This window comes from Manis javanica, chromosome 8 (assembly GCF_040802235.1).
Source record: "Manis javanica isolate MJ-LG chromosome 8, MJ_LKY, whole genome shotgun sequence".
NCBI lineage: Eukaryota > Metazoa > Chordata > Mammalia > Pholidota > Manidae > Manis > Manis javanica.
The window spans coordinates 124,394,928-124,417,213 of NC_133163.1; the positions used below are offsets into that span (position 1 = coordinate 124,394,928).

At 38.2% G+C, this 22,286-nt stretch overlaps 1 protein-coding gene across 6 annotated transcripts in view; it reads left to right on the forward strand.

Moving 5' to 3' along the window:
• Positions 1-22,286, forward strand: part of SCAPER (S-phase cyclin A associated protein in the ER) — a 539,256-nt gene that overhangs the window by 407,835 nt on the left and 109,135 nt on the right. For all 6 annotated transcript variants that reach the window (XM_073212228.1, XM_073212229.1, XM_073212230.1 and 3 more), the window contains exon 25: positions 14,280-14,403. In XM_073212228.1, coding sequence (XP_073068329.1) covers positions 14,280-14,403 — 124 coding nt within the window. The remainder of the gene's footprint in view (positions 1-14,279; positions 14,404-22,286) is intronic.

Below are 22,286 nucleotides of genomic sequence, written 5' to 3' on the forward strand. Positions count from 1 at the left end.
GATGATTCCGTTCACATGACATTCTGAAAAAGGCAAGACTTTAAAAATAGAAAAGTGATATGTGATTGTCAGGGGTTGGGAGGCAAGTTGACTAAAAAGGGGCTTCCAAAGGACATGTGGGGGGGTTCGGGCTCTACGCCTTTATTGTGGCGGTGGTCTCACTGCTTCAATGCATTCATCGGATCTCTGTACACCGAAGAGTGCGACTGTTAACTTTGTAGACCTTGTACTTCAATTTTTTAAATGTGCACATGATTTATAAGGGAAAGAAAATTTATCTTCAGACTTTCAAAAGCAATACTTTATTTCAGAAGAAAATGGACTACCATTTTTAATGTACTCTAGAAAAGATATATGCCAAGGACTTTATATCCAGCAAAATTGACCTTCCTTTATAAAGGCACAAGACACACTGTTAATTAACATGCACTAACTCAAGAAATACTTTTCCCACACAAGACCTTCCTAAGGAATCTAACAGAAGGAACAAACTTCAGAAAAGCAAATGACTACAGATAAATTGACATACAGTCTGGTAGTGAGCATTAAATATATAATTATAGCACTAAAACTAAAGAAGACTAAGAGGGACAGTATGGTATGAAATAACTAAATTCTGACACTGTAAATAGGACCTCACTGGAGGTGAGGAATGGGTATGGCATATGTCAAAGTATTTTTAACTGTTTTTACTAACCATAAGTGGTGGTACTGTTTATTTTGTTATTCTGAAGCTTTTGTGTGTTGTAATGTGATATAAAGCAAATGAGTAATTACGGATATTCTGTCAACCTTGGTGACCTTGAGGACCAGGATTCTCAGTGTCAGAGAAGGGACAGCGAGTGGTGATACAGAAGAGTTTAAAGAAAAAAAACCCTTAGTCCTGAATTTGAATCTGAAATATCAGTACTAAATTTGCAAGAAGTATTATCTTTAAGTAGGTTGTGGGGTTTCTACCTCTATTCATTCCAGTCAGTGCTTAAAAAGTACAACAGTGGAAAATGTGGTTAATTAATATGTTGATATATTCCACAGTTGTACATTCTTTTATATCCTACTTTAAACAAGCAAGGCAACTGTCCCTTCATTAGACATCTCTGTGCTCAGCCAACTCCATGCTATATTCTATGAGGACTCTCCAAAAAATGCTCAGTCAGGAAAGGACCTTGCCCGGAAGTAACTTAGGGTAGCTGTGTTATAGAATAGAGTTCCCAGTGATTTGGCATGAGTCACTCAGTTTTCAGTCTCACACATTGGCACAATCAGTTTTTAGGTGGGCACCCCTGCAGAGCCAAGCCTACATCACAAGACCCACTCTGCCGGGGAGGCCATTCATTTGGGTCCAGTTAGGGTATTAGAATTCTAACTGCAGTTAGATTTCCCTAGTTTCAGAGGCATCTTTTTAAATAATACCTAAAGAAGTTATTTTCAGTTAGAGCTTTATAAAAATAAAACAATTTGAGAATGACAACTTGTATAAACTATGTACCATTTATTAAATGCTTAATGCAAACCAAAAGTATTTGGTAAATTATAATATATATTGGGCTCTAGTTTTAACATTCATTTTCCCTTCCCAAAAGAACTGGTATCATTCCAGGTCTGTATGTACTGGTTCAACCTAGATAATCTTGCCTCAAACTACTTCCTTATCATTTGCTAACCATCCTCTGTGTTTTGTGAGGATCTGTCCCTTTTCTATACTTACCCACCTCAAGTCAATCCCTTTTTTATGAGGGCTGAAACAGTAATTGATGAAAATTCCAATTTTTTCTTTAAAGCTGTATTGATGTGTCTCGTATTTGCTGTCTACTTGGCACAGAATTTTGCTTTGCTGAAACTTACAGCCATTCACTCTTCCATATACTGTTTATCATTTATTAAATGCTTAATGCAAACCAAAAATATTTGGTAAATTATAAAACATATTGGCGATGTGGTTTTAAAATGCCCATGGCAATTGTTTTACAGTATCTACCATCTGGACACAGGTATAATACAGTGGATTTGGGTGAACATTGTTTTCTGAAACATACACTGCAAACTGCATAAGGATATAAACTATGTACTACCTAAGTCGTATTTTGAAATCCTCTTAGGCTGTAACTCCTGGGGCTTTTCTGCTTAACTATCAAATAATGTCTTAGGTACTACTCTAATGACTGAAGTGTACTATACTCATATTCAGTTACTGTCCTTTTGTATATAAGTACGTTCCTACACTGATTGCCATCATACCCAGTTTTATGATGTCCTTTCTGTCCTCTGTTTTTCATAAGAAACATTTTCAGTGAGAAGACTTACTGACACAAGGTTCACTCATATTGTCATGATTATTTGGAGCAGAAATCCTTTATCTCAACCCAACCACTGTGTACTTTTGACAGAATAGACACTTAGATTTTAATGTCTTCTCAGAAGATACTTTTAAAATCTGGGGCTTTCTGTTTGATGTTAAAAAGTGCTTCCAGTCATTTGAGTTTTAAATTACAGGGAAAGCTGCTTGGGCAGACCACCCAGGCTGGGTTCAAAGAAATGATCTTTCTAAGACAGGTGCTCTTCAAATAGAGGTGGTCATTCAAACAAGTTTTACTGAGTGGACAAGTTTTTCCTGAGAGTGTTTGGTCATCCCTTCCCCTCCTCCCACCTTTTGTTCTCATCAGAAAGTTTCTTTGTGGAAAGTTCTTGGGAGAGTTTCGGAGTGTAAGATTATATAAATGTACATCCCATACTTTATCAGTAAATGCATCTTCTTTAATGGAAAGCACCAAGGGTATTAGGACAAAAATCCCATACCATGTGTTGTTCGCTTTTTTTACATGTATGTTTATGTCTTATGATATCCCACAAAAGATTTTAGACTAGTTGTAGGAATTTTATTGAATAAAACACAAAAATAGAATGTAAAAATCAAGGCCATAAAAATTGTAGATCAAACCAAAGGGAAAATAAGATACAGTAGATAGAGCTATAAGGTTCTGCGAGGAACCTTATATTCATTATATTATACTCATTCTGAATGTAATAGCTTCATTGTTTTAAGCCTTAAGGGATCTATAATTATATATATTAATCCTACGATAAAGCTATAATACACAAAACAATGTGATATTGACACAATTCTTGACAAAATTATCGATTAGACTAGGAAACCAGGGAATATACCCTATATATAGTTATGATAACAGTGGCATTTCAAACCAGCAGAGAGAAGATGGGTTATTCAATAACCCCACTGGCGGTGGTCTGGGGTGGGTGGGGAGAGGAGTGCAGGATAAATTTAAGCTTTGCTCCACACCACACACCAAAATAAATTCTAAATGAATTAATAGTAAATCATAAAACCATAAAATTACCACATAGTGATAATTTAAGAAAAAATAAATACAAACAAATAAAAATGTATAGTAACCTTATTATGAAGAAGAACTTTTTAAAGGATAAAAGGAAGGGAATAAAAAGTAAAACAACAAATAAAAATTATTAGACTGCATAAACCTGTTTAGTTTTGATACATAAAAAAAATACCTTAAAAATAAGAAGTAAAATGAAAGGCAGTAGATATACTGAAAAAAAATATTAACATATATTAATCCTTTGCTGTATTTTTAATGAGAAAATCTTTTGAAATAATTAAGGGAAAGATAAAAAAACAATAAAAATTTTTAAATAGAGGAGCACAATAATTAACAGAAAGATAAGTGTAAATGGCAACTTTATTTTGGAAAAAAAAGTAAATCCCTACATTGTACCTTATCCCACAATCAATTTTATAGTGTGGATTTATATGTAAAATCTATGGAAGTGCCAGAGGTAAATATAAAAGATTATTTTTCTTATCTTAAAGTGGGAAGGTCATTCTAAGTTTGACACAAAGTTTCCTTTACTAAAGGAAAGTTTGATAGGTTTTATCACATAAAAATGGGAACATTCTTTAAGACAAAAAAATTCATGTAAATTTTGCAAACTGAAAAATTAATTTGCCACACTTGATCAAAAGTGAACATCCTTATTATCAGTAAAGAGCCTTATAAATCAGTAAGAAAAAGACATCCCAAACTCCAGTCTTCTGACAGTTGGAGGCAGCTGCATCTACTACCCAGAGTCACAGTGTGAGTTCAAACTCTGCTATATGGCGTTCCTGTGGTTTTATAACAAATCAGTTTGGTGGTATGTGATTTGGGTTTTAGTTCTGGCAGAGTAACATCTACACCTATGATTTCTCAGTTCTGTGATACACCCAGTAGCCTGTCAACTAATTTCCTTTGTTTAAATCAACCAGAGCCTTCTTCCAGTGGCTTGTAACAAAGAACTCTGACTGTTAAAACAGTATTATTTATAACATTGAAAATTGACACAACAATAGTAAGACGTTGATTCAAGTAAAATTTTGTATCCCTAGATTGACATTGTTCAGCTTTTTTAAATCATTCACTATTTCTCAGTTTAAGGATTTTAATCAGAAAAGGAATTTAGAGTAAGCCATTAGATGCTTACAGAATTGTTGGAAGAAGTTGTAGGCATTTGGATTGATTCCAAAACAGTGCAAGCATGTCCCCTTTGGGTGCTGCTTTCTGAGACCAGCACCAGTTAGGAAGGAAATGAGTTCATGCCACACACAACTGTCTCTCACTCCCAGGAAACCACAGAATGGGTACCTGAAGCTGCACATCAGAGATTAGGAAATCAAGGAACCAAAGTTATCCCACTGGTGCTTGGCACTCAGAAACTGGAAAATGGTGCTGCAGGAAAGCCTAACATTTCTAAGTATTGCTTAATAGCAACAGCTGAGAGCCACAGGAAAGTGGCCTTGACTCACTTCAACCTCCAAGTCTTGTAAGATATCATTTGTGTAGGGGAAAAAAATATTCTTGCATATGCATAGACTGTCTCTGGAAGGATATGTAAATTAGTAACCAAGGTGATTTCCATGCATATATGTACATACATGTATGTATAAACCTATACATACATGCATACATACACAAATATATGTACACACACTTTTTTCTGCATGCAGTACTATGGTTGCCATTCCTATTGAGAAAGTTATCAGGTTAAATTTTAATTGTATCAAGGCTCAGTACTTTTTACCTTACACTGTTGGAGAACACATAGCCAGGGCTCTCTGAGAGGAGGACTATAGTAGGGCCCTGGGTTCCCCACATCTGCTTCAGTCCAAGGAGTTCTGGTTTCATCTGTTCTGTGGTTTGAGTATCTGAGTAAGATTTTTTTCTTTTTGTTATCATTAATCTACAATTACATGAGGAACATTATGTTTACTAGGCTCCCCGCTTTACCAAGCCCCCACCCCACATACCCCAGTACAGTCACTGTCCATCAGCATAGTAAGATGCTGTAGAGTCACTACTTATCTTCTCTGTGTTGCACAGCCCTCCCCGTGCCCCCCCCTACATTATACATGCTGATCATAAGGCCTGCTTTCTTTTTTCCCCCCTCTTATCTCTCCCTTCCCACCCATCCTCCCCAGTCCCTTTCCTTTTGGTAACTGTTAGTCCATTTTTGGGCTCTGTGATTCTGCTGCTGTTTTGTTCCTTCAGTTTTTCCTTTGTTCTTATACTCCACATAAGAGTGAAATCATTTGGTACTTGTCTTTCTCCACCTGGCTTATTTCACTGAGCATAATACCCTCTAGCTCCATCCATGTTGTTGCAAATGGTAGGATTTGGTTTCTTCTTATGGCTGAATAGTAATTCCATTGTGTATATGTACCATATCTTCTTTATCCATTCATCTACTGATGGACACTTAGGTTGCTTCCATGTCTTGGCTATTGTAAATAGTGCTGCGATAAACATAGGGGTGCATCTGTCTTTTTCAAACTGGGCTCCTGTATTCTTAGGATAAATTCCTAGGAGTGGAATTCCTGGGTCAAATGGTATTTCTATTTTGAGCTTTTTGAGGAACCACCATACTGCTTTCCACAATGGTTGAACTAATTTACATTCCCACCAGCAGTGTAGGAGGGTTCCCCTTTCTCCCCAACCTCACCAACATTTGTTGTTGTTTGTCTTTTGGATGGTGGTGATCCTTACTGGTGTGAGTAAGATTTTGAAAGCTTTTAAGCTTCTGGGTAAGAAAGTACTCCTTTTTAAGAAGTGAGGTCCAGTGCTACATAAGAATATTAAATATCATGGAGAAATATTCATTATATTTGTTAAACAAATATATATTTATAAGAGTAGGGAAACAAGACTAGAAGTTCAGAAACATGGCACTGTGAGAGGTGAGAGAGACCTCCTCCTAAAACCACATATAATATGAAAATATAATTAATATAACTAATCCTGAAAGAGCAACAGGAAGGAAGGCTGCACCAGACTGCACACACCTGGAGAAAACAGCAGACCTCACGGAACAGGGTAATGTACCAAAGCTGTAAACTAGCAGGACCCAAGCCCTTCCCCCACCCCAGATCACAGGAGGGAGGAAGAGAAACAGCAGCAAGTGAGTGGAAGCCTGGGACTGCTGAACACATAGCCCTGGAGATCTGCTCTGGGAGCACAAACCTACATTGCATGGTGCTCTGGTGATTACTGGGGTTGGGAAGCTAAGACAGGCGGAATACCTGAAGAGACGGAGATTCCAGCTGCTTGTGGAAAACAGGGATTCATATACAGCTGAGCTGGGCAGGCAGTCTGAGAGACTTCCTAACAGCAAGAGGGCTCCTAAAAAGCCATGAATTGCACAGAGCTCACTGCTCAGGAGGAAGGACAGGTACACAAAATTGTCCAGGTGCACTCTGCCCAGCAGGTTGGGAGCTTAAACGATCTTCAGGCGCTCCATCCCCCTGGCTGGCTACGCAGCTCCAAGAACCCCACCGTGGTATGAACCCTGCTGTGTCTTCCTCCCGGCCAGCCCGCACCTGCCTCTCAAACCGCAGTCCCTGCCCTGGCGTCAGGACAGCCACAGGGAAGCCCTGCCTATGGCAGCTACAAGCACAAAGCACAGAGGCTCACACCTGTGTGTTCTGCCCACTGGTCCTGGCAGTGGAGGCAGGCACAGCAGCCGGGAAGCAGGAAACAGCTCTTTCCCCCACCAGGCACCAGCGCCCCTCCTCTGCAACCCCTAGTATCGCTCCAGGGGCTGAGCAGCTCCAGAGAGTACAGCTTCTAGGCACTAGAGGGCGCCACATACAAATAGGAACCGTCAAAGGAACCTGGCTCAAAGCAAAATCTCAACACCAGAGAAAGGACTGAGATGAGACTGAATTAATAAATCTTCCAGAAGGAGATTTCAAAATAAAAATCATTAACATGCTCATGGAGGTACAGAAAAATATTCAAGCACTCAGAAGCGAATTTAGGATGGAGACACAGTCACTGAAGAACACTAAAAGCAGATTAGATGGGGAAGAGTAGATAGTAAATGAAATAGAAATTACAGAAGAGGTACAAAGAAGCTGAGGCACAGAGAGAAAAAAAGGATCTCTGAATGAAAGAATACTGAGAGAACTGTGTGACCAATCCAAACGGAACAATATTTGTATTATAGGAATACCAGAAGAAGAAGATAGAAAGTGTCTTTGAGGAAGTAATTGCTGAAACCTTCCCAATCTGGGGAAGGAGAGAGTGTCTCAGGCCGTGTAGGTGAACAGATCTCCCAACGCAATAGATCCAAGGAGGACAACACCAACACATATAATAATTAAAATGGCAAGATCAAGGGTAAAGACAGACTATTAAAAGCAGCCAGAGAGAGAAATAAGGTCACATACAAAGGAAAACCCATCAGGCTATCATCAGACTTCTCAGCAGAAACCTTACAGGCCAGAAGGTTGTGGCATGATGTATTTAATGCCGTGAAGCAGAAGGGCCTCGAACTAAGAATACTTTATCCAGCAAGATTATCATTTAAATTTGAAGGAGGGATTAAACAATTTCTAGATAAGCAAAAGCTGAGAGAATTTAGCTCCCACATATCATCTGCATAGTGTATTCTAGAGGGACTGCTATAGATGGAAATGGTCCTAAGGTTAAATACATGTCACCAGAGGTAATCAAAAGGGATAGACAAAGAGTACAGAATATGATATCTAGTATATAAAGAAAGGAGGAGGAAGAAAAAGGAGGGGAAAAAAAGAACCTTTAGTTTGTATTTGTAATAGCGTACTGAGTGAGTTAATTTAGACTCTTAGATAGTAAGGAAGTTAACCTTGAACCTTTGGTAACCACGAATCTAAAGCCTGCAATGGCAATAAGTACATACCTATTGATAATCACCCTAAATATAAATGGACTGAATGCACCAATCAAAAGACATAGAGTTGCTGATGGATAAAAAAACAAGACCCAACTATATGGTGCCTACAAGAGACTCACTTCAAATGCAAAGACACACACAGACTAATAGCGAATGGATGGGAAAAGATATTTTATGCAACTAATAGGGAAGAAAGAGCAGGTGTTCCAGTACTTGCATCAGATAAAATACACTTTAAAACAAAGAAAGTCACAAGAGACAAAGATAGACATTACATAATGATAAAGGGGTCAGTCCAACAAGAGGATAAACCATTATAAATATCTATGCATGCAATACAGGAGCACCCACATATGTGAAACAAATACTAACAGAATTAAAAGGGGAAATAGAATGCAATGCATTCATTCTGGGAGACTTCAACACACAACTCACTCCAAAGGACAGATCAACCACACAGAAAATAAGAAAGGAGACACAGGCACTGAACAACACATTAGAAAAGATGGACCTAAAAGACATCTACAGAACTCTCCAACCAAAAGCAGCAGGATACACATTCTTCTCAAATGCACATGGAACATTTTGAAGAATAGATCATATACTAGATCACAAAAAGAGCCTCAGTATATTCAAAAAGATTGAAGTTGTACCAAACAACTTCTCAGACCACAAAGGTATGAAACTAGAAATAAATTATGCAAAGAAAAAGATAAAGCCTACAAACACATGGAGGCTTAATAACATGCTCCTAAATAACCAATGGATCAATGACCAAATAAAAACAGAGATCAAGCAATACATAGACACAAATGACAATAATGGTTCAATAATGCAAAATTGGTGAAACACAGCAAAGGAGGTGCTAAGATAGAAGTGTATTGCAAAACAGGCCTGCCTCAGGAAAAAAGAACAGTCCCATATGAGCAGTCTAAAATCACAATTAATGAAACTAGAAAAAGAAGAACAAATGAGGCCCGAAGTCAGTAGAAGGAGGGACATAATAAAGATTAGAGCAGAAATAATCTAAAATCAAGATGAATAAAACAATAGAAAGAGTCAATGAAAGCAGAAGATGGTGCTTCAAGAAAATAAAATAAACCCCTAGCCAGACTTACCAAGAAAAAAGTGTCTTCACACATAAACAGAATCAGAAATCAGAAGGAAAAATCACGATGGATACCACAGAAATGCAAAAAATTATTAGAGAATACTATGAAAAATTATATGCCAACAAACTGGAAAACCTAGAAGAAATGGACAACTTTCTAGAAAAATACAACCTTTCAAGGCTGACCCAGAAAGAAGCAGAAAATCTGAACAGACCTATACCTGCAATGAAATTAAACTGGTAATAAAAAACCTACCTAAGAATAAAATTCCTGGACCAGATGGCTTCACTGCTGAATTTTATCAAACATTTATGAAGATCTAATACCCATCTTCCTTAAAGTTTTCCAAAAAGTAGAGGAAGGAATACTTCCAAACTCGTTCTATGCATAGAGTATAACCCTTATACTAAAATGAGGCAAAGACACCACAAAAAAATAGAAAATTACAGACCAATATCCCTGATGAACATAGATGCAAAAATACTCAACAAAATATTAGCAAATTCAAAAGTACATCAAAAAGATCATCCATCATGATCAAGTAGGATTTATTCCAGGGATGCAAGGATGGTACAATATTAGAAAATACATCAACATCATCCACCACATCAACAAAAAGAAGGACAAAAACCACATAATCATCTCCATAGATGCTGAAAAAACATTCAACAAAATTCAACATCCATTCATGATAAAAGCTCAACAAAATGGGTATAGAGGGCAAGTACCTCAACATAATAAAGGCCATATATGATAAACCCACAGCCAACATTACACTTCACAGTGAAAAGCTGAAAGCTTTTCATTCAAGATTGGGAACAAGACGAATATGCCTACTCTCTCCACTTTCATTTAAGATAGTCCTGGAGGTCCTGGCCATGGCAATCAGACAACACAAAGAAATAAAACAGGATCCAGATTGGTAAAGAAGTTAAACTGTCCCTATTTGCAGATGACATGATTTTGTACATAAAATGCTCTGAAGAATCCACTCCAAAACCACTATATCTAGTATCTCAGTTCAGCAACGTGCAGGATACAAAATTAATGCACAGAAATCTGTTGCACTCCTATACACTAATGATGAAGTAACAGAAAGAGAAATCCCAAAAACAATTCCATTCACAATTGCATCAGAAAGAATAAAATACCTGGGAATAAATCCAACCAAGGAAGTGAGAGACCTATACACTGAAAACTACAGGATGCTGTGAGAGAACTTAAAGAAGATACCAAATAGAAACACATCCCATGCTCATGGATAGGAAGAATTAATATTGTCAAAATGGCCATCCTGCATAAAGCAATCTACAGATTCAGTGTATTCCCTATCAAAATACCAACACATTCTTCAATGAACTAGAGAAAATAATTCTAAAATTCATATGGAACCACAGAACACCCTGAACAGCCAAAGCAATCCTGAGAAGGAAGAATACAGCAGGGGGGATCTCGCTCCCCAACTTCAAGCTCTACTACAAAGCCATAGTAATCAAGACAATTTGGTACTGGCACAAGAACAGACCCACAGACCAGTGGAACAGATTAGAGAGCCCAGATATAAACCCAAATATATATGGTCAATTAATAGACGATAAAGGAGCCACGGACATACAATGGGGGAAATGACGGCCTCTTCAACAGCTGGTGTTGGCAAAACTGGACAGCTACATGCAAAAGAATAAAACTGGATTATTGTTTAACCCCATACACAAAAGTAAATTTGAAATGCATCAAAGACTTAAATGTAAGTCAGGAAACCATAAAACTGTTAGAAGATAATAGAGGCAAAAATCTCCTGAATATAAACATGAGCAACTTTTTTCTGAATGCATCTCTTCAAGCAAGGGAAACAAAAGCAAAGATAAATACATGGGACTACATCAAACTCATAAGCTTCTATACTGCCAAAGACCCCATCAACAGAACAAAAAGGCGTCCTACAGTATTTGAGAATATATTTGTGAATGACATATCTGACAAGGGGTTAACATCCAAAGTTTATAAAGAACTCATAAGCCTAACACCCAAGAAGCAAATAACCTGATTAAAAAATGGGTGGAGGATCTGAACAGACAGTTCTCCAAAGAAGAAATTCAGATGGCCAACAGGCACATGAAAAGATGCTCCACATCACTAATTATCAGGGAAATGCAAATAAAAACTGCAATGAGCTATCACCTCACATCAGTTAGGATGGCCCATATCGAAAAGACTAAGAACAACAAATGCTGGCGAGGATGTGGAGAAAGGGAAACCCTCCTACACTGCTGGTGAGAATGTAAGCTAGTTCAACCATTGTGGAAAGCAATATGAAAGTTCTTCAAAATACTAAAAATAGAAATACCATTTGACCTGGGTATTGCACTCATAGGAATTTACCCAAAAACTATAATTTCTCAGTTTCAAAAAGACATATGTGCCCCAATGTTTATTGCAGCACTATTTACAATAGCTAAGATATGGAAGCAACCTAAGTGTTCACCACTATATGAATGGATAAAGAAGATGTACATATACACAATGGAATACTACTCAGCCATTAGAAAGAAACAAATTCTTCAATTTGCAACAAGATGAATGGAGCTGGAGGGTATTATGCTCAGTGACATAAGGCAGGCGGAGAACGACAAGTAACAAATGATTTCCCTCATCTGTGGAGCATAACAACGAATCAAAACTGAAGGAACAAAACAACAACAAACTCACAGACTCTCAGAAGGGACTAGCAGTTACCAAAGGGGAGGGGTGGGGGAGGGTGGGTGGGGAGGGAGGGAGAAGGGGACTCAGGGTATTATGATTGGCACACATGGTGCGGGGGGTGGTATCAGGAAGAAGACAGTGTAGCACAGAGAAGGCAAATAGTGACTCTGGCATCTTGCTACACTGATGGGCCTTGACTGCAGTGGGGTGTGGGGAGTCACGATAATGGGGCTGAATGCAGTAACCACATTGTTTTTTCATGTGAAATCTTCATAAGAGTGTATATCAATAATACCTTTATAAAAAATAAAAAGAATGAAAAAAGAAAAAGACTTTGAACTACAAGTTCAAATACCAAATTATCTCTTGATAGTTTTTTATTATTTGTCCTTCTCTTTCGAAAACTTATTACACTTTTCTTTTAAATTATCTGTTATCATAAATGCATGTTATTTTTTAAATTATAAGGAAAATTTTGCAAAATCTAGATATGTTATGTAATAAATGAATTGTGCAGATTTTCTAGGTAGAGCTTCTGACCCACATATGTTGTAAGTGGGACACATGTGGGCCGCGGTTTTCCTGTACAGTTGTCAGGGACTGAGCAGCCACCCAGGGCGGGGCCTCCTCTGGCCTCCCTGTGGTACAGAGTCCCTTCATCATTCCTGCCAGTATTCCTTGAAAAAATTCGGGAAGCAGTGTGCTTAGTGTCCTGGAAATAATAGCTCCTACTGCATGCCTTAATTGGATTCAGTTTTCTATTTGTGCCTTGTTCATTACCAGAATAATAAGATTAATAACCCTTATAAAGGCTATCATTTATTAAGTATTAAACTATGCTATGGGCCGGGCACTGTGCTACGTACTCTACATCTGTTATCTCATTTAATTCTTATGATAACCAGGTGAAGCTTAGATATTTCTATCCCAGTTTTACAGGTGAGAAAATGGATGATGAAATGTTAAATTACTAATTTGCTAACTTCTAAAATGGCAGAACTGGGATTCTAACCTAGGTATATCTTATTCCAGTGTGTCTACTCATAACCAGTATATCCTATTGTGCCCTATATTGTGCCCAGTTTTCGGGAACCTATCAGTTATGTGAAGCAAGTTGTAACTGTATCAGATAAACAGAGGATTACATACACAACAGTGGTTCATCTCACCATCTCTTTCCCACTAGAGCCTCAGCTCCGTGAGGACAGCTTGTCTGTCTTGTCTGCCCAGCACAGGAGGCGAATGAATATAGAAACACAACAGCTCAAAATCTTTGAGACTCAGCAACAGCAATTCTAAGAAGGAAGTTTATAGCAATACAGGCCTACTTCAAGAAGCAAGAAAAATCTCAAACCAGCTGTCCTTATACCTAAAGGAATTAGAAAAAGAAAACAAAAAAGCCCAAATTTAGTAGAAGGAAAGAAATAATAAGGATCAGAGCACAGGTAAATGAAATAGAGCCTTAAAAAAGAAACAGTAGAAAAGATGAGTGAAACTAAGAGCTGCTTCTTTGAAAAGATCAAGAAAATTGGTAAACTTTCAACCAGACTCATCAAGAAAATGAAAAAGCAGTTACACCCAACACCATAGAAATAGAAGAGATTATAAATTTGTTGTTCCAAAAGCTTTTTGAACAATGGCGTATAGTTTTTTTAATCCCTAAGAGAAAAACATTTCCTCAGTCAGTTGGTCTGTAGACTGTTCAGCTTTCTAGGTCGTCGTCTGCTGAGACGCTCTGAGTCCCTGTCCGTACAGCCTCCAAGCGGATGTGCTGGTCCCAGCCTGGGACTGCTGTCCTTGTCTCAGAGAAGACTTCTGGTTTCTCCTCCTACATGTTCCCACCTTGCATTATCAGCCCTTATCTTAGACAAGGAGTTTGGCAACAGGAGCTTTGACAGACCCTTTTTCCTGGGTATTAGTCAAAGAATTCTAGATCCCCAAGTTCCTGGATAATACCTAATCTTACATTATTAAAACATACCGGATAGTATGTTTCCATTGCCGCTGCAACCAAAAAATTAATAAGAGACAAGTGTTAGATTCTAATGAACAATGAGCTTTGGGTAAAAATTACAAGCTTTTATATCTAGCTGATGGGCCTTTCACCTATATTTGCTTAGTTTTTCAGAGTGACTTCCATCCCATGCCTGTTGCTCTTGTACCATTAATTTTAATGTATTTTAAATTGTATAGGAAAGAGCTGCTCAAGTTTTATAAATGGTGTTTTTTTCCTTCTACTAGGTCTCTCTGCAGTGCAGTCAGTGTTTACAGCCTCACCTGCAATAACTGTTCAGAAAATTGCACCGATGTTCTGTTCAGTAACAAGATTACCTTCTTAATGGACCTCCTGGTACACGAGTTGACGGTATGTAATATTATTGCTCTGAATTAGAAGCAGTTAAGTTATGGGAAATATTCCTTGGAGAAAGCTATAAGAATTCAACTATTTACTCTCCAGATTTTAAAAAGTGACGATGATTGGGAAAGTAAAATAGGGACTACCAGAAAAACCTAATTAAGATTTTCATGTTCGATGCTCCTAAGTTCAAAATTTAATGGATAATATACTTGCAACACTTGCCAGGATCACATATTTACATGGTTAAACGGAGCTTTGGAATCAGTTGGACTCAAAGCCACACCTCTGAGGCCACAGGAATGCTTTAGAAGGGAGAAAAGCCTGGTAAAACCTCAAAACTTCAGTTTAGGATCAGTTTGAAAAGGACTTTTCGATAGCCATTGATTTTTTGTTTGTTTTAAAGCAACAGACACCTCTATCAGAGAAGGGGCAAATCTGTTGTACTTTTGAAATGGGAACAAGCAGCCAACTGTAGCCTTAAATTTTACTTCACTTCACAGATGTTGAGATAGGTAAGCTCAGTGTAATAATATCAGAAGGTTTAGGTCTGTCAACTGCAATCTCCAGAACACAGGCCTGGGGCCAAAAGCTGCCTTATGAAGTTTCTAAGCCCCTGAGGTATTGGCACAACATTGCTCTCAGGTTGCAAGTTTACAACACAGTAGATTTATTTTTCAGAACCAATTTACTTTTACTCAGCACATAGTTCTAATAGCTCTTCCTAAACTGCACACCTTTTGCTCTCTCCTCCTCCATCTGGTTAATATCTACACATTCTGCAGACCTTAACTGAAAAAAAATGGCACCTTCCTCACGAAACCTTTCCCAACCTGACTCTTTCCCCAAGTCCAGGTTAGGTATTCTTCACATATGCTCCTAGGTATTACATCTTTTATGGAATTGATCACATTGAACTGTAACTATCTGTTGATTTCCTCTCTTAGTCATAAAGTCAGCTAGAACAGGAGGTAACTTAATCACTTTTTTCAAAACCCTAACACAAGGCCTGACACTTAGTAGATTCAGTGTCGATGAATATATAAGTGAATAAATGAATCTGCACTCATCTCAAGGCGAAAACCAGAAAGGGAATAATGAGAACTTTACAGGCAGGCATTCTGATAACAAGAGAGGACAACAGTGAGGGAGAAAAAACACAGACCTAGAATTGTTACACAGTACAACAGTGGCTATTTGTAGTAATGACACCGAGTCATCATTTGAGGGCTAAATATGCCTTTATCTATAAAAGAAGGCATTAGAATAACAGTAAGAAAGTTTTGCAAGAAATTCTATCAGAAAAGTTGAAAGGTAGGGACAAGGAGAAAAGATAGCACGTGTTATAGGTACTCCCACTTTCTATTATATTCCAGGTATTTTAATACATATTGCCTGATTTAATCTTTAAAGCATAAAGTCAGTATTATTGCCCCATTTTACAGATAAGGAAACTTGAATTCCAGAGAGGTTGGCTTGCCCCGGGCAATACAAATAGTAAGTCACACAGCCAGGAGGCAAACCTAATTAAGGAACATTACACATGATAACTGACATTTTTCAAAAATGTCAATGTCATAAAAGACAAAGATTGGGGAACTGTCACAGATTGGAGGAGATTAGGGAAATCTGACAATTCAGTGTATTGTGAGATCCTAAACCAGAAAAAGGACAAGAGTGAGTAAATTGGGAATCCAGATAAGGTCTATAGAATGGTTAATTTTATTGACTGAATGTTAATTTCCTACTTTCAGTGATTGTGATTATACTATAGTTTGTAAGATGTTAGTAATAGTAGGGGATACTGGCTGAAAGGACATTTACTTTTTTTGCAACATAGCTGTTTAAAATTATTTCAAAATAACTTCAAAAAAACCCACTTTCTCCCATTGTTCCATGCTGCATTATCTGGAAGAATTTATTCTATGGAACTTACTCTGTGTTGATAATGGAAGAAGAGAGAACGTGCTTTCAACAAAACGAGTAATGAAAGAGGTAGCATTCGAGATGCGAAGGAATGAGAGGACTTGCGGACAGGACCATACATCCTAGTTCTTCATTCATTTCTTGTCCAAATTTATTCTTACTGAGAGGTATCATATGAGTAGTTTATTTCTTCTCTCAATAATTAAGTGCCTGCTATTCCCACTTCCAGAAATGCATAAGATCTGATCCCAGCCATGCATTAAATCCTGCTTAGGAGTGGAGACAGATATATATAGATTGCATATAATAAATTGGATGATAAGATTCAAGGTGGCTTGACAGGTGAGACACAGAATTCCTCCCAAAACCACATATAGTATGAAAATATAATTAATACAAGTAGCTCTAAAACAGCAACAGGAAAGAAGGCTGCACCAGACTGCATACAGATCTCACTAACAGAGCAAACCTCACGAACCAGGGTAACATATGAAAGCCTCGATCTGGCGAGACCCGAGCCCTTCCCCCACCTCAGCTCATGTGCAGGAGGAAGAGAAACGGAGCGGGGAGGGGGTGGAAGCTTAGAACTGCTGAACACCAGCCCTGGAGATCTGCTTTGGGGCACAAACCTACACTGTGCGGTGCTCTGGAGGTTGCTGGGGTTGGGGAGCTGGGACAGGCGGAGTGCTTGGGAGACTGAGGTTCCGGCTATTTGTGGAGGATAAGGATCCACATCCAGCCACTTTGGGACAAAGGGAAGGCAGGGAGTCTGGAGGCTTCCTAGAAGCGAGAGGGCTGCTGAAGAGGCGGGGTTTGCTTGGAGCTTGCTACACGGGAGAAAGGATAGGTAGACAAGGTTGTCTGGCCACAGTCTGCCCAGCAGGGTGGGAACTTTGAGGAGCTTCAGGCACTCCATCCCCCTGGCTGGCTACTCAGCTCCAAGGCCCCCCCACTGTGACACTGGCCTGATGGCATCTACTTGCAAACGAGTAGTCACTGCACTGGCATCAGGTCAGCCAGAGGGGGGCCCCGCCTACAACACCTAGAGACGCCGAGCACAGAGGCTCACACCTGGGTGCTCAGCCCACTGCCTCTGCCACTGGAGACAGGCACTGCAGCTGGGAATCAGGAAAGAGCTCTTTTCTCTCCCCAGGCACCAGCACAGCTGCCATACGACCACCAACCTCACTCTAGAGGCTGAACACATTCAGACACTCAAGCTTCTGGGCAATAGAGGGCACCACACAAAATTATGAAACGTCAAAGGAACCTGGTTCAGACCAAAATTTCACAAACGCCACAAAAAGGGCCAGATGAAACAGAACTCACCAATCTTCCTGAAAGAGGGTTTAAAATAAAAATCATAAACATGCTCATGGAGGTACAGAAAAATATTCAAGAACTCAGGGACAAATTTAGGATGGAGATTTAATCATTAAGAAATTCTGTCTGAAATGAAACATACAATGGAGGGGTTTAAAAGTAGATTAGATATAGTATAAGAGAGGGTCAATGGAATAGAAATTAGAGAAGAAGAATACAAAGAAGCTGAGGCACAAAGAGAAAAAAGATCTCTAAGAATGAAAGAATATTGAGAACTGTGTGACCAATCCAAACAGAACAATAACTGCATTATAGGGGTACCAGAAGAAGAGAGAGAGAAAGGAATAGAAAGTGTCTTTGATGAGGTAATTGCTGAAAAATTCCCCAATCTGAGGAAGGAAACAGTGTCTCAGGCCGTGGAAGTGCACACATCTCCCAACCCAAGGGGCCCAAGGAAGAAAACATCAAGACATATAATAAGTAAAATGGCAAAGATAAAGGATAAAGACAGACTTTAAAAAGCAGCTAGAGAGAGAAAAAGGATCACGTACAAAAGAAAACCTGTCAACCTATCATCAGACTTCTCAACAAAAACTTACAGGCCAGAAGGGAGTGGCAGGATGTATTTAATGCAGTGAAGCAGAAAGGCCTCAAACCAAGAATATTCTACCTGGTAAGGTTATCTTTTAAATTTGAAGGTGGGATTAAACAGTTTACAGATAAGCAAAAGCTGAGAGAATTTACCTCCCACAATCCACCTCAATAGTGCATTTTGGAGGGACTGCTATAGATGGTTGAATTCCTAAGGCTAAATAGATGTCACCAGGGAAAGTAAAACCACAGCAAAGTAGAACAATTTACTAAGCAGACGCAAAATCAAATCAACTACCGCCGAAGTCAATCAAGGGATAGATAAAGAGTACAGAATATGATTAGTAACATACAAAGAATGGAGGAGGAAAAAAAAAGAACCTTTAGGTTGTGTTTGTAATAGCATATGAGGTGAGTTAAATTTGACTGTTAGATAGTAAGGGAATTACCCTTGAATCTTTGGTAACCACGAATCTAAAGCCTGCAATGGCAATAAGTATATACCTATCGATAATCACCCTAAATGTAAATGATCTGAATGCGCCAATCAAAAGACATGGAGTCACTGAATGGATAAAGAAACAAAACCCATCTATATGCTGCCTACAAGAGACTCACTTCAAACCCAAAAACACACAGTGAAAGTAAAGGGATAGGGATGGAAAAAGATATTTCATGCAACCAATAGGGAGAAAAAAGCAGGAATCGCAGTACTTGTATCACAAAAATTAGACTTCAAAATGAAGAAAATCACAAGAGACAAAGGACATTGCATAATGATGAAGGAGTCAGTCCAACAAAAGGATATAACTATTATAAATATTTATGCACCCAACACAGGATCACCTACATGTGTGAAACAAATGCTAACAGGATTAAAGGGGGAAATAGAATGCAATGCATACTGTTTAGGAGACTTTAACACACCACTCACTCCAAAGGACAGATAAACCAGACAGAAGATAAGTAGAGACAGAGACACTGAATAACATATTAGAAGAGATAGACGTAACAGATATCTATAGAACTCTTCACCCAAAAGCAGCAGGATACACATTCTTCTCAAGTGCACATGGAACATTTTCAAATACAGATCATGTACTAGGCCACAAAAACAGCCTCAGTAAGTTCAAAAAGACTGAAATTGTATCAACCAGCTTCTCAGATCACAAAGGTATGAAACTAGAAATAAATTACACAAAGAAAATGAAAAAGCCCACAAACACATGGAGGCTTAATAACATGCTCCTAAATAATCAGTGGATCAATGACTAAATAAAAATAGAGATCAAGCAATATATGGAGATAAATGGCAACAGTAATTCAACACCCCAAAATCTTTGGGATGCAGCAAAGGCTGTCCTAACAGGGAAGTATATTGCAATACAGGCCTACCTCAGGAAAGAACAACAATCCCATATGAGCAGTCTAAACTCACAATTAACAAAACTAGAAAAGGAAGAACAAATGAGGACCAAATCAGTAGAAGGACATAGTAAGGTTAGAGCAGAAATAAATAAAATTGAGAAGAATAAAACAATAGAATCAATGAAAGCAGGAGCTGGTTTTTTGAGAAAATAGATAAACATCTAGCCAGAGTAATCAAGAAAAAAAGAGTCTACACACATAAACAGAATCAGAAATGAGAAAGAAAAAGCACTACTGACACCACAGAAATACAAAGAGTTATGAGAGAATGCTATGAAAAATTATATGATAACAAGCTGGATAGCCTAGAAGAAATGAACAACTTTCTAGAAAAATACAACCTTCCAAGGCTGACCCAGGAAGAAACAGAAAATCTGAATAGACCAATTACAAGCAATGAAATTGAACTGATAATCAAAAAACTACCTAAGAACAAAACCCCTGCAACAGATGGTTTCACCACTGAATTTTATGAACCATTTAGTGAAGACTTAATACCCATCATCCTTAAATTTTTTCAAAAAATAGAAGGGGGGAGATACTTCTAAACTTGTTCTACAAGGCCAACATCGCTCTAATACCAAAACCTGGCAAAGACACCACAAAAAAAGAAAATTACAGACCAATATACCTGATGAATGTACATGCAAAAATACTCAACAAAATATTAGCAAACTGAATTCAAAAATATATCAAAAAGATCATCCATCATGACCAAGTGAGGTTCATCACAGGGATAAGGATTGTCCAACATTCGAAAACCCACCAGCATCATCCACCACATCAACAAAAAGGACAAAAACTATATGATCATCTCTAGGATGCTGAAAAGCATCCGACAAAATTCAACATCCATTCATGATAAAAACTCTCAACAAAATGTGTGTAGAGGGCAAGTACCTCAACATAATAAAGACCGTATATGAAAAACCACAGCCAACATTATGCTTAACAGCAAGCAGCTGAAAGCTTTTCCATTAAGATCATGAGCAAGACAGGGATGCCCACTCTCCCCACTGTTATTCAACATAGTTCTGCAGGTCCTAGCCACGGCAATCAGACAGTACAAAGAGATAAAAGGCATCCAGATTGGCAAGGAAGAAGTCAAACTGTCCCTGTTTGCAGACGACATCATGTTGTGTATAAAAACCCTAAAGAATCCACTCCAAAAACACTAGATCTAATATCTGAATTCAGCAAAGTTGCAGGATATGAAATTAATAAGCAGAAGTCTGTTACATACATTCCTTTACACCAACAATGAACTAGCAGAAAGAGAAATCAGGAATACAATTCCATTCACAATTGCATCAAAAAGAATGAAATACCTAGGAATAAACCTAACCAAGGGAATAAAAGACCTATACTCTGAAAACTACAAGACACTTATGAGAGAAATTAAAGAAGATACCAATATTTGGAAACACATCCTGTGCTCATGGATAGGAAGAATTAATATTGTCAAAATGGCCATCCGGCCTAAAGCAATCTACAGATTCAATGCAATCCCTACCAAAATATCAACAGCATTCTACAATGAACTAGAGCAAATAGTTCTAAAATTCATATGGAACCACAAAAGACCCCAAATAGCCAAAGCAATCCTGAGAAGGAAGAATAAAGCAGGGGAATTATGCTCCCTGACTTCGAGCTCTACTACAAAGCCCCAGTAATCAAGACAATTTGGTACTGGCACAAGAACAGACCCATAGACCAATGGAACAGACTAGAGAGCCCTGATATAAACCCAAGCATATATGGGCAATTAATATACACTAAATGAGCCATGGATATACAATAGGTAAGTGACAGTCTTCAACAGCTGGTGTTGGCAAAACTGGACAGCTACATGTAAGAGAATGAAACTGGATCATTGTTTAACCCCATGCACAAATGTAAAGTCAAAATGGATCAAAGACCCGAATGTACGTCATGAAACCATAAAACTCTTAGAAAATAACATAGGCAGAAATCTCTTGGACATCAAAATGAGCAAGTTCTTCATGAACATATCTCTCTGGGCAAGGGAAATAAAATAAAAAATGAACATGTGGGACTATTTCAAACTAAAAAGCTTTTGTACAGCTAAGGACACCATCAGTAGAATAAAAGGGCATCCTACAGTATGGGTGAATATATTAATAAATGACATATGCAATAAGGGGTTGACATCCAAATTATATAAAGAGCTCACACACCTTAAACGAAAAGCAAATAAGCCAATAAAAAAATGGGCAGAAGAGCTGAACAGACACTTCTCCAATGAAGAAATTCAGATGGTCAACAGGCACCTGAAAAGATGCTCCACATTACTAATCATCAGACAAATTCAAATTAAAACTGCAATGAGATATCACCTCACAGCAGTTAGGATGGCTAACATCAAAAAGACAAACAACAACAAAAGTTGGTGAGGATGTGGAGAAAGGGGAACCCTCCTACACTGCTGGTGGGAATGCAAGTTAATTCAACCATTGTGGAAAGCAGTATGGAGGTTCCTCAAAAAAGTAAAAATAGAAATACCATTTGACCCAAGAATTCCTCTTGTAGGAATTTATCATAAGAATGCAGGAGCCCAGTTTGGAAAAGACACATGCACCCCTATGTTTATCGCACCACTATTT